Below are 12,437 nucleotides of genomic sequence, written 5' to 3' on the forward strand. Positions count from 1 at the left end.
TGAGATAACATCAGTCAAAGCAACACACTCTCTTCTATTGATTCAATTCTTTTTTGTGCCATGCAGTGTTTATTTGCAAAATTTTACTCATCTCAAATCATAACATACAAATGAATGATCTCCAGCTTCTGTTATCTAGGAATGCAGTTAGGCATTGAGTGTCTAAATGGAAATGTTGGAACGCTTCTGAAATTAATTGTGCTGTATGCTACATTGTGCTGCTCTTTTTTCCTTCCCTCAAGACTCATAAATAATTATCTAATTGGTAACATCAAAAACACCACTGTACAAAGTTCATTTGATCTCACTCTGCGCTATTCTAACCCACTCTATCATAAATGCAGTTGTCCATCAAGACAAACAGAGAGCCATGGTCTATTTTATTAATTTCCCTTCCCAAATAAATACGTTTCTACTCAAACTGCCTCCTTATGAATCTGCGTTGCATGGGTTGTGCCTCTCCTCGAATGATGGGCACACAAAAACGTGTGTATTAGAGTACTGACTGGTTAAAGAGATTCATTAACTGATATTGATATTAAACACAGCATAGTGCATGCTGTTCTCGCTTACTGTTATTTTCCTTAAAGCTTAAGGGAAAACCGGCCCAGCCCATCCTTTGTGGTACAGTTTCAAGGTCAAAATTCAGCCTTGCAGTGCAGACTGTTCTTCATCCCTCCTAAAATCTACAGTGACCCTCTTGTGGATAACATACTCCTCACCACCAGCCCACTGAGACTCATTTTTGTGCTGCTGGCATCTCTTGAGGTCCCCATCCTGAAACACCCCTTGCTCCTGAAGAGAATGTAGTCCCTCTCAGTCTGCTGTGAAAGACAAGGTCCTGTGGGCTCCAGTGCTCATCAGGCATGTGCTTACACCAGGCCAGTATGCACATGAGGGTACTCTCTGGCTTTTATATGTCTGAGTTAGATGATACAGACATTTCAGATAAATGAAAAGATCTGCTTGGGAAGAGGCTTATCAACACGTATTATCTTAGTTTTCTGGTATTTCAGGTATATGAGTTCTTTCCACTTGCAGCCATGCAATCTCCCACTTTTCACTGACAAGCTAAAGTGACCTTGCAAAGTCATTGTTCTTCCTTATATTTTCTTATCTGCAAGCAAAAGATGATAATACGTTCCCTTCCTGTGAATTTTAAGCTGTATCAAGAGACAAGCACTTCTGGATGAAGTGTTCTATCTAGTGCAGAGCAGGTTACATTTAGTGCTGCAACCAGAAGATGCAACCTTATGAATGTTGCAATATCTCATAGAAGGGCTTGGAACAGACCTCAAAGATCATCCAGCCCACCCCCTCTGCCATGACTCACAAAGTCAAGAACTAGCTCAGATTGCCCAGGGCCCCAGCCATCCTCTCCGTGTAGGCAAGAATAGACAGAAGGCTTCCTTTTGCTATCTTTTACTAAGGCCCATTGGTTTTTGGGAACACGAGACCAGACCTCTCTAATCATGACCCAGATGCAGCAGGATGCTGACAGCAACAGGCCAAAACCCCATTTCAGTTTTCCTCCTCTAAGATGCCTCCCTGACTTTTATAACTGCTCACAGCTTTGGCACAAGAGGGACACCCATATCACATCTAGTGCTGACTGCAGGTGCACCCATTGCTTTTTTTAAAACAGAAAAGAGGTAAATCTCCTCTGTTCGAAGCAGTGCTGGTATGAACACAACTAGGCTATCTGCCCCAGTCTTGAGGACAAAGCACAAGCTCTGCAACTCCCACACAGCTAGGCTGTGAGCTGCTATCTGCAGCCATTCACTGCACATTAATAGTCAGCTTCATTTCAGTTGCCACAGAAGAGCAAATATTGAGAAATGAAGAAAGTATTTCCATTCTACATGTCACAGAAAACACTTCAGAGCAGACAGGAAGCAGAAATACCTACACAGGTACAAGTTGATAACCACCCTCAAAAAGGGGAACCGATCATAAACACAATTAAAAACCTAACTAAGTTCTTTAGACGCAGTCTTTTGTTTTATTACATCAGTGACTAAATAGTCCCAGTGAAGCCCTGAAGTTAGCACTTCCTATAAACAAGGTGTGGGTGGAAAGCATTGCTCACAGCAATCTTGCTGCTGTGGCTGCTACTGTTTGACAGAAGCCTTACCGCACAGCCACCAAACCTGTCATTCTGCAGCATACAGATCTCAGCTACTTGGATGTATTTCACATCAGCATTTCATATTTGACAAAGAAAGGTACTCTGCTGAACAACTCAGTCCACAGCTCCGCCACCAGGTGCTGCCATGTTTTCTTTAATAGGGACGCCACTAAAAACTTTCTGCAAAGGCTCTAATCCTACAAACAATGTTACAGTGAAATTAAGCTAATTTCATTCATTCATGACAAGGAAGAATTCTAGAACAGCAGAACAGCTTTAATGAATAGTATCAGTTGCTAATCCTGACACTATTATGCCTGAGCACAGCTGAAAAAGGGTGTATTAAGTTAAAAACAAGCAAAAAAAGAAACAGATAAAGCCTTCTCTATTCTAGATGGAAAAATAAACATAATTTTTCAAAAAAATCCTGTGTGTCAACTGGGATGCATGAGATTACTACACCACACTGTTCAAAAGCAAAAACACAGCACCAACTACTACTCTGAGATATTTGCTTTCCCACTTAAGAAAGGAAAATTCCGGTTGAAGAGGAAGAAGTATGTTTCATCTTCATGCAGGTTAAGAAATAAGGCAAGTTTCTAAACCTGCAAGGAAGGAAAGAGACATGTAAATAGAGTTCTGTGATGCTACAGAATCTCGAGGAAAAAACAAAATAGCACTGAACCAGATTACCTAGGTTAAGAACGTTTATGTTAAGAGCTTCCAAAATTTCACCACATTTTATGTAGAAGTTCCATACAAAAGTGCCATAATTTCACAATTGATAGTGATTACCATGGATGTGTCCATGGAAGTTGTCTGCAAGGGAATAATATGCATTTTCACGGGAATGCCTAATCCTTCCCTTCTCAAAGGATGCTTTAGGAAAACACATTTCTGATTTTGAATACTTGTCAAAGTTTGCAAACCTAAAGGTACCGTATTTGTAAGAAAATTATTTAAATCCATCATATTTCATATCATTTATTTTTTACATGGATGAAATCTCTGAAGTGGGAAGAATTCTTCAGGCTTATTTTTTTACTATTTGTTATAAAGCAACAGTTAAAACAGGTTTAAAAAAAAAAAAAAGAATAAATCCCTATAAATATCAAGGGAGGTAGGACTGATTATATACATGTCTGGTATTAGAAGTAATCAAGCTGTACAGACATTTCACAGATAACCAAGAATTAAATCCAGTTGTGAGTAAATAACAGCAGCATCAAGAATCATGAAAATGCTGCCTCAAGCTCTGCCCGTTTCCCTTCTTATTCTTTCAAATCAAGTAACTAAGTTACAAATTGACACCAAAGTCTTGCTAGAAAGAAGGATCTTCCTTCCTGAAGCTTTAAACACAGCTTCACAAAAAGCAAAAACACTGAGCTGCAACTCAGTGAACACTGAACTGGGAAGTTGATAATCTTTATGATAACTCTTCTAAAAAAGTGAAAAGTACTGGAAAATGAGCTATATACTCTAGGTGACTGTTGCTTCTCTTCCCCTTTTTAAAATCTGAGAATTTCTCCAACTTTCTCATACCTAGGAGGAATAATCTTAAACCTAAAAAAAAAACTGAGTTATTTTGAAGGCAGCTATTCTCTTAAGCCACATAATTATCCAGTATTCCTTTGACTCTTGCAAATTAAGGTTAATTTCACATATACTAAGTATTAACTATAATAAGTACTTAAATATGTAAAATGTATAGACAGTATCTACTTAAATATATAAAACAACTATCCAAGAACCTGCTATTTATTCACAAACCCTTGGTCAAAATAACACACTCCTTCATACACTGAAAGGATCCCAGCTGCTCTGACAGAATACATCAGTGAGAAAAAAAAAATTGCTTTGTACTTTTTCAACACCTTGTAATCATTCTGAGCATCTTATTTTCCAAGTACTTTTATTATTTTTTTTAAATGTTACCAGGAAAGGAACTAACTTGGTATGAGTGCAGGATGGGTGCGTTTACAGCCAAAAATCTACAGAGTAGGGTATGGCCACATAAACCACCAGCAAGAGAGCAGAAGAGGGAGTCAACAGCACTGCAGCTTCCCTGTAGGAACAACTCAAGCATACACTCTTACTCAAGAAGGAAAGCCAGTCTATCAACCCACATTTACTAATCAGCTGTGTCAACACGCTGTGAGTTTCCACCTTCACACAGGCCTCCACAACTGGTGCTCAAAGCCCACAATCTAACTGGGTAGGACCAGCCCTTGTGAGTGCAAATCAAAAAGTCACTGCAGGCAGGCAAAATGCAAAATTCAGCCCCTACCTCTCAGAGCTGGAAAGAACTCACTGTTAACCCATGAACAGAGAAGAAAACCTCATTCAGCTTCTCCTGGAAGGAAAAGCTGAATATGTTTCACAGATACAAGAAATCTGGCTGAGTATTATCATGGATTTTAAGTACTTCTGAATAGCACCACAGGCAAACAAGGGAAAAGAAAAACAAACTCATGTGCCATTTTAGAACGTAAAAAGAACAAAAAAGAAAAGTCAAGAAAAACAAAGGGAGAAGATACGGCACCTGAACTCTACCTATATATAACCTATACTGTTATAATGCATCAAAGTGTCTTCTCATCACACAGTAATCTGACTAATGACTGTAACTTCCATCCCTTCTACTCCTCATGGAGTAAGATCTGCATGTTCAGCAGTTTTGCTGAGTTTATTTGCACATTCTGCTCTCACAGCTGCTCCATGCTGTCTGCAGAAGAAGCAGGTTAAAGAAGCACGCTTGAAGGGAGGTCTGAATTGCTACTGCCATCCTGATCAATTTACTCTTCCATGTAAAGCAGAAGCATGATGCAAAGTTCACAAAAGTAACTTTTTAGGTCTACTAATCTGGGCATGATTCAAAATTTGAGAGCAAAATTTTAAACCTGAGAATATGAATACACATCTGAATCTTTGTCTGACCTTGAATAACAGTTTATCACATCAACTGCACCTTTGATACTTCTGCAAGATCAAAAATCAAACAAACAAACAAAAAACAACTAACCACTACCCTGTGCCAGTCATTATCATTTCAACCTCCCTGTGATGACTAATATATATTCCTAGAACTGCTAGAAGTGAGAGAGCAGAACAGGCAAAGCAGAAGAAACTTTGCATAAAACCATAACCACACATTTGAAAATTAACTATCATGTTAAAGAAGTAAGACTATTCCACCAAGTAGGTATAGCCTTTTAAAAAGTGTAAGATGAAACCCCTTAACCACCTTTAAACTTGTAATTTTATTTCCTGTGTTAATAGCAGTAGTGTTATTGGTGTTAAAGTAGATATTTACTGTAGATATGTAGCAAAGTATGCACACCAGGGATAATTTTGTCTCTTAGTAGAGGTAAGCATTGGAAGGTTTTTTTTGTTTGTTTTTTAAAGTTTTATTTAATTAGTTTAAGATGCATGTGTGCAAAAGCTTTCACAGACTGGTCAATGTCAGCAGAGACCTCTGGAGCTCAGCTGGTTCAGCCCCTACTTAAGCAGGGACACCCAGATCCAGTTGCCCAGAACCATGCCCAAGTCTACAGTCAATTATATGCATCGGAGACCAGTATGTTTCTTGACACCATGCTGTCCTGCTGGCCCTACCTGAACCCAGCAAGACAAGTCCCTTGCCCTTGGCTACCTGGAAAGTGAGTGGCATATAACAAGTAAATAGGGGTCATATAACAAGTAAATTAGGGGTCTGTGCTGGGTCCGGTCTTGTTCAACATCTTCATCAATGACCTTGATGAGGGGATAATGGCCACCCTCAGCAAGTTTGCTGATGATACGAAGTTGGGAGGATTGGCTGACATGCCTGGAGGCTGTGTTGATATTCAGCAAGACCTGGATAGGCTGGAGAGCTGGGCAGAAAAAAACCGGATGAGGTTTAACAAAAGCAAGTGTAGAGTCTTACATCTGGGGAGGAATAATTCCATGCACCAGTACAGGTTGGGGGATGAGCTGCTGGAGGGGAGCTCTGCAGAAAGGGACCTGGGCGTCCTGGTGGATGACAGGTTGGCCATGAGCCAGCAGTGTGCCCTTGTGGCCAAAAAGGCCAATGGCTTACTGGGGTGCATTAAAAAGAGCGTGGCCAGCAGGTCGAGGGAGGTGATCCTCCCCCTCTACTCTGCCCTGGTAAGACCTCATCTGGAGTACTGCGTCCAGTTCTGGGCTCCCCAGTACAAAAAAGACAGGGATCTCTTGGAAAGAGTCCAGCGGAGGGCCACGAAGATGGTGAAGGGCCTGGAGCATCTCCCCTATGAGGAAAGGCTGAGTGAACTGGGTCTGTTCAGCCTTGAGAAAAGGAGACTGAGAGGGGACCTGATCCAGGTCTATAAATATCTAAGGTGTGGGGGGCAGAATGGCAAGGCCAGACTGTTTTCAGTGGTGAGTGGAGACAGGACAAGGGGAAACGGCTGGAAACTGCAGCATAGGAAGTTCTGCACAAACATGCGCAAGAACTTCTTTACAGTGAGGTGACAGAGCACTGGAACAGGCTGCCCAGGGAGGTGGTGGAGTCTCCTTCTCTGGAGATGTTCAAGACCTGCCTGGATGCCTACCTGTGCTACCTGGTGTAGGGAACCTGCTTTGGCAGGGGGGTTGGACTCGATGATCTCTGGAGGTCCCTTCCAACCCCTACAATTCTGTGATTCTGTGAAATAGCACTTGGATGATACATCCAGTGAAGCCTGGAACCAGAACAAGCTGGTCTAGCTTACAGCTCACCTCATTAAGCACAGGCTCAGCTAATGCATGAAGCAAGTAAATATTGCTCATTCCAATAGCCCTTATAATTACTTCATATAAAAGATGAATAAAAGGTTCATTTAACTCTGCCAAATTGGTAGGAGAAAGGAAATAGAGTTCTAGTAACCTGCTAAGGAAGTAGAATTAGAAACAAGCATACATTATTTTTCCATCTCTGGTAGAGTTATGGGTCCATGCTATTTTCATATCCTATAATGAGACAGGATTTCACCTCTAGACCTATCGGCAGACTCCTTATTGCAGGAGAAGGACACCAGTAAGAATGGCAGATGTCAGCATTTCCTTCCATAAAACACAGTATAAAAAATAAAGAAACGTATAGGAGAAAGGTGAATTCCACTCATCACTACTTTTAGAAAATCCAATTTCCAAGCACTTGGAGAGTTCAGTTATAGGCAGGAATGGCCAAGCCACAAATAATGCAAACCTTTGCATCTTCAACTCTTGGTGAATGCTGATCCTCTTGGTAGGGAACAGTCTGACCTTCTAGCAGGGCATTGATCTGTACCCTGTATAACCTAAACTAAGTTGTAGCCCAGATCTAATTTGATAGCCAAGATCTCTCTGAAGAGATGTGCCATAACATAAGCCTGGACTGTATTTTAATTGCAAAAGACTAATTAAATAAAGTATATAAAAAAAGAGTCATCAATATTAACACCAAACTTGCTTTCTTAAAAATGTGAATAAGCTTCCTATCAGCACTGACATCCCATTTACTAAAAGGAAGTTCTAGTTCTTCTCTGCTGAAAAAAAAATATATATTTTTAGCTTTGCCAAGAAATGAGTGAGTAGATGTATGTAAAATGATACTCAGAAATTAAAAAACAAAAAACAAAAAGCACACAAACACCAAAAGAGACAGATTTGAGTTTTGTTGGTATTTTTCTTCGATTTTGTGTTTGTCAAGCACAAACTAATTCACTGTTACAGGTAAGAGAGTAGCAACAGCTCTCATAACAAACTGTATCTCCTTAGGATCCTCAATAAATAAATAAATGTAAGAAGTTATTGCCAAAACTTTACCTAAAATGCCATATAATTTCTGCAAGGTCTTAATCTCCTTCACACATAAACAGCGAGAACACATATTGCCAAAAACCACCACCAACAAAAAAAAAATCTACAACTTAATCTGAAGCTTTTTCCTATTTCTTGTTACTAGATGCCATCTTGTGAAGTTGCTAAAAGCCCTGGAGGCAAGGAACTCTTGAGAACGTGGTTAGAATTTTCATAGGAACAAAGCTCTATGTAGATTCTCCATGATTGCACTTTTTCATTTCTGTAAGTTTACTTGACAGCCAGGGCACATTCCACAAAAATTTTATACAAGGGTACATTAGGTCTTATGACGTAAGTAGGAATGAAATTTTAAATCAGCAGAATATATTGCACTGCTAAAAATATCCAAAGTCACATTTTCTTTCAATTACAAATGCTGATTTGAACTTTCATTCAACAATATCTTCAGTTTTGTACCAAAATTTACTTTTTTTCCTAGAAAATTTTGATTAAAGTATAACGTATGCTTTGAGAAAAGAATATATTTCTTGCATCTTACTCTGCTAGATTTCTAGACAAATCTGAGGCCAGTCCATCATGTCACGCTTTCTTCCAAAACTCCGCGCATGCCTCAAACTCAAGCCTGAGACTGTGCTACCAGTTGATCCCCCAAAAAACCCTCTAAAAGCTATTAAAGTCAATGAAAATGTCTCTACATAATCCTAAACTCATCAGTAACGATGCTGGCCAATTACAGCCATTAAGAATTTCTCTTCTGCTGAACTTGATACTGAAGATAAACTGTTAAACATTTGCCCCTTCTTACTCTGGCACCATAAAAAAAAAAAAAAAATCGTATAAGGCTGTATGAAACACTTGTAATTTTAAGATTTCCAATTCACCCTCCCTCTTTTTCCCTAGGGTTGCAACATCTTAAATTCTAAACTGAATGCTTTGAATTCTGAAGCAGATAAAGCTCAGTGCATTGCTCACTTTAAGAAAGCACACTGTGGCAAGGTCATTTCTCTCTCTCTCTCATTAAATACACATACAGATTTATGCACCGAGTACCTGCCCATACTTATTTTTTTAAGGAAGTTTTCCTGTTGATAGATGTATTTTAGACAAAACATGTCTTACATCAAAACTGCACTAAAAGAACTGCTCAGAGAAGAGTGTTTCACTGGGAATAACACTTCTCTGCTATACACAAGAACAATACACATGGTCACTAATTAATTTGGTTGTCTTTAATTTTCCTTTCCTAATAACTGAACTCATACTTTTGATAATAGCAAGAATGCTTCAATTAATCATCTGGTTTACACTGAACAGAGGTCAGCTTGATAGCAAGTGCTGAAAGAAAGGAAGTCTGTATTGAAAGATTTTAGATTTATGAGGACAGTGACAAAAATAAAAGTGGAAAAAAAAAATCTTACCTCTGAAGGGCAAATAAACATTTTACACACACAGAAATACAGTAACTTTAAACTGCAGCAGATAGAGTTATTTTCACCACCTATCTTGAATGAATCTTTGCTGCCTCCTGCCTGAGAGGCCCTTGAGAAGCCAATGCTTCCCTGCAGGGACTTCATGAAGCTCTCCTATCTGCAACATAAAATTGAGGTTTGGACCAAAGGGAGCACGCAGCAGCAGCTCTCCCCATGTGTGGAAGGGGTGCTTGGAGCACTCCTCTCTGGCAGCACACGACCCACTCTGGGATGTGCTGCCAAAGGCCACGCACACCACCAAAGCCACTGCATCAGAAACATTCTGCCCTGCCAATTATTTACCTCCCAGTCACCTTCCTGCTATTTCCTCTGCTATCCACAGATAGCAAATTTATTGGTTTCTCATAAAGTTTGCTCAAGGACACCACGCTTCAGCAAGCTATCTCAGCCTCTCCATAAGCACACCTTGCCAGCTGCTAGCAAGGCTGCAGTCAACTCCACCACCCGGATAAATCTTCCCCCTTCAATGCGAGCTTTCCCTCTCCCCTGCCCAGAGGTGACCGTACTTTACCCGTGCAGAAGCTCCCCAGTGCCGCAGGATCGCAGCCGACTGCCAGGCAGGGCAAGCTGCCCTCCATTGCTGGCCCCCAGCTTGGCCCCTCTGCCTGCAACCCTGGCCAGAGGCTGGAGGGGGTGGGATGGGGACAAAAATCCCAGGCTGCCGCAGGGAGTGGCTTGCCCTCTGACGTCAGAAACTCACCAATAAAGGCACTTGCGAGTGCATGCAGCGCAGAAATACTTCCCCGTGCGCTAGCTATCCATCAGCGATCCCAACATTACGACTTTCTTGCCCTTCCCCCCTCCCCCCTTAGGGGAAGCAGAATTTACCAGCTGTTCTTCAACCTGCTTGAAAGTCAGAAAATGGCCATTGTTTACATACATACACAGGGTCTTGTAGCGCTCTCCATTTAAAACTAAAACAATTAGGCTGTCGCACAGATATACCCTGCCGTGTCTCTTCCAGAGAGACAACACTGCAACATATTCACAGAGAACATTAAGCACAGCTTTAATATTGTGATGGTAGCTACAAAAAGACAACAGCAGTCTATTTGCAGTAAGTCTGAACAATAAGAAACACCGCAGATAGCTAATGATGAGGATTTTTATATTTGATCAATCCAAAGAAACGATTATTATTCCAAAGAATGTCTATTTGTGTCAAAGAAAACCAATCTTAAAGCAGTAAAAGCACAATATGAAATGAAAAGTTCACACAGAGGGGAGGGCAACAGGGTTGGCTGGGTGGCTATTTGTTTAATATTATATTGGAATATTTTTCCTATGACATCTTTCAAGGCAAAAAAGCAATGACGTCACTAGCAGTATATTTGCATTCATTTCATTAAAATGAAGCAAAGTACCAGGGGTTTAAGAGCAGGAGCTTTGCAATGCTATCATTCTGTTAAGTGGAAGAGACCTCATATTACAAATGCATTACAATCTATTTAGTGCGATCGTGATTTTGTCTGCCTTGCAAGATGAAGCACAGCCAGATGAGAACTAATGAATGCAACATGTGTTCATTCTTTTGGTAGCCATGCCTGCAGCCAGTTGGCAGAATGAATGCAGCAAGATAAATGTCAAAACAAAGCTATTTGTGAATATGTATTGCATATATTTTGCCTCATCTCTCTATTATTCTTTGAATAGTTCATTTTCAAATGCTGTAAGCACATTAAATACTGCCTGATTTAAGCTTTTATTTCCAACAAGATAATGAAAAATATATAGGGGAAGTTCATGACTCCATTCAAAAACAAGACAGGCAGAATTTTTTTCTATGCTCACAAACAGTTGATAAGAAGGTTCATAAAAACACATAGTTAAGAGAGAGCACCAAGAGTTTGGAATTTCTTACCCTGGAATTATCCATCTGCATAATTCTAATAGTACCTTCATTTTCTGCAGTTCCTGGAGGAACTACAGGAACCACACTGGAGGAACTGACCTCTGCAGTTGTTTGAAAACCAAAGCCAAACAAAAATATCAGGAAAAAGCCCAGACAGTCAGCTGAACACAACTCTCCTATATTAAGCAAGACAGACAATGACTGTGATTAATAATTGTAATAAAAAGAGCCTAAGAAACTGAATGATGGAAAGTGATAAAGGGCAAAAGGCAAGGGAACAATTAAGTAAACAGCCCTAAGCCAAGATACTCAACACACAGCTGCAGCACTGGGATTGACCAAGACCCCCTGCTTTCCACTTATCCTAACCAACATGTTGCATCACATTATTAGAGGAAAAAATCCTCATTGCAAGATGAAACACTGAGTGTTATCTTGGGTGGGCTGGATGCGCAGATACATTTTAGATTTTAGTATCCCTTAATACTTAGCACAATTACAAAACATGGGAAAAATCCATCATCAGGCTGTTTCCGTCTCAACAAAAGAAAAAAAAACTGCAGTAGGGCAGTAAGCTTCTTGAAGAAGTCTCATCAGAAGGCTAGTGTTTGAAGATAGTTTTCAGACGCCCCAAGTATCCTTGCTTACCCTGAAAACTCTCATCCCACCTGCCATATACTGCCCACTAATTTGAGGACCTGGGTCACAATTCCTTCATTTACCTTTAAATCTTTCATGAAAACCTTGACCTCTCATTTGGACTTTTCCTTGCCCATCTCCAGCCAGTACCTTCCTTCCTAAGCCATCTCCCTCTTGCAAAACAGGTATCTACCTCTAACAGACCTAAGCAACATCTCAGGCTTCCCTTCTCTTGCAGTATTTTAGCACAACTCATATTTAAATAAAACACACACAGTGTAGGCAAGTAACCTTTGCCGAGGAAAAAACTCCCTATGTGTTAACAGTGCAAAGCACATGTTATACCCATGAAAAAGAAAAACCAACAACCTTTTCAATCTAACATAATAAAGCACATTAAAGATCAGGAGTAGAACCAAGCATGTTGAAGAAACATGGTTTGGTTTTGTTTGATGAGTGGGGGGGGTTCTTTTTTGGTTTTGTTTCTTTGGTTTTGCTTTGTCTTTTTTTTTTTTTTTTTTTTTTT

General features: G+C 40.1%; 1 protein-coding gene across 7 annotated transcripts in view; it reads right to left on the reverse strand.

Moving 5' to 3' along the window:
• EML4 (EMAP like 4) overlaps positions 1 to 12,437 on the reverse strand; it is a 156,147-nt gene that overhangs the window by 82,822 nt on the left and 60,888 nt on the right. For 5 of the 7 annotated variants that reach the window (XM_048934801.1, XM_048934800.1, XM_048934796.1 and 2 more), the window contains exon 1: positions 9,932 to 10,035. The exons of the other annotated variants lie outside the window; for them this stretch is intronic. In XM_048934801.1, coding sequence (XP_048790758.1) covers positions 9,932 to 9,998 — 67 coding nt within the window. In that variant the 5' untranslated portion in view covers positions 9,999 to 10,035. Of the gene's footprint in view, positions 1 to 9,931; positions 10,036 to 12,437 lie in introns of those variants that run through there. 7 annotated transcript variants of the gene reach the window in all.

This window comes from Lagopus muta, chromosome 2, assembly GCF_023343835.1.
Source record: "Lagopus muta isolate bLagMut1 chromosome 2, bLagMut1 primary, whole genome shotgun sequence".
Classification (NCBI taxonomy): domain Eukaryota; kingdom Metazoa; phylum Chordata; class Aves; order Galliformes; family Phasianidae; genus Lagopus; species Lagopus muta.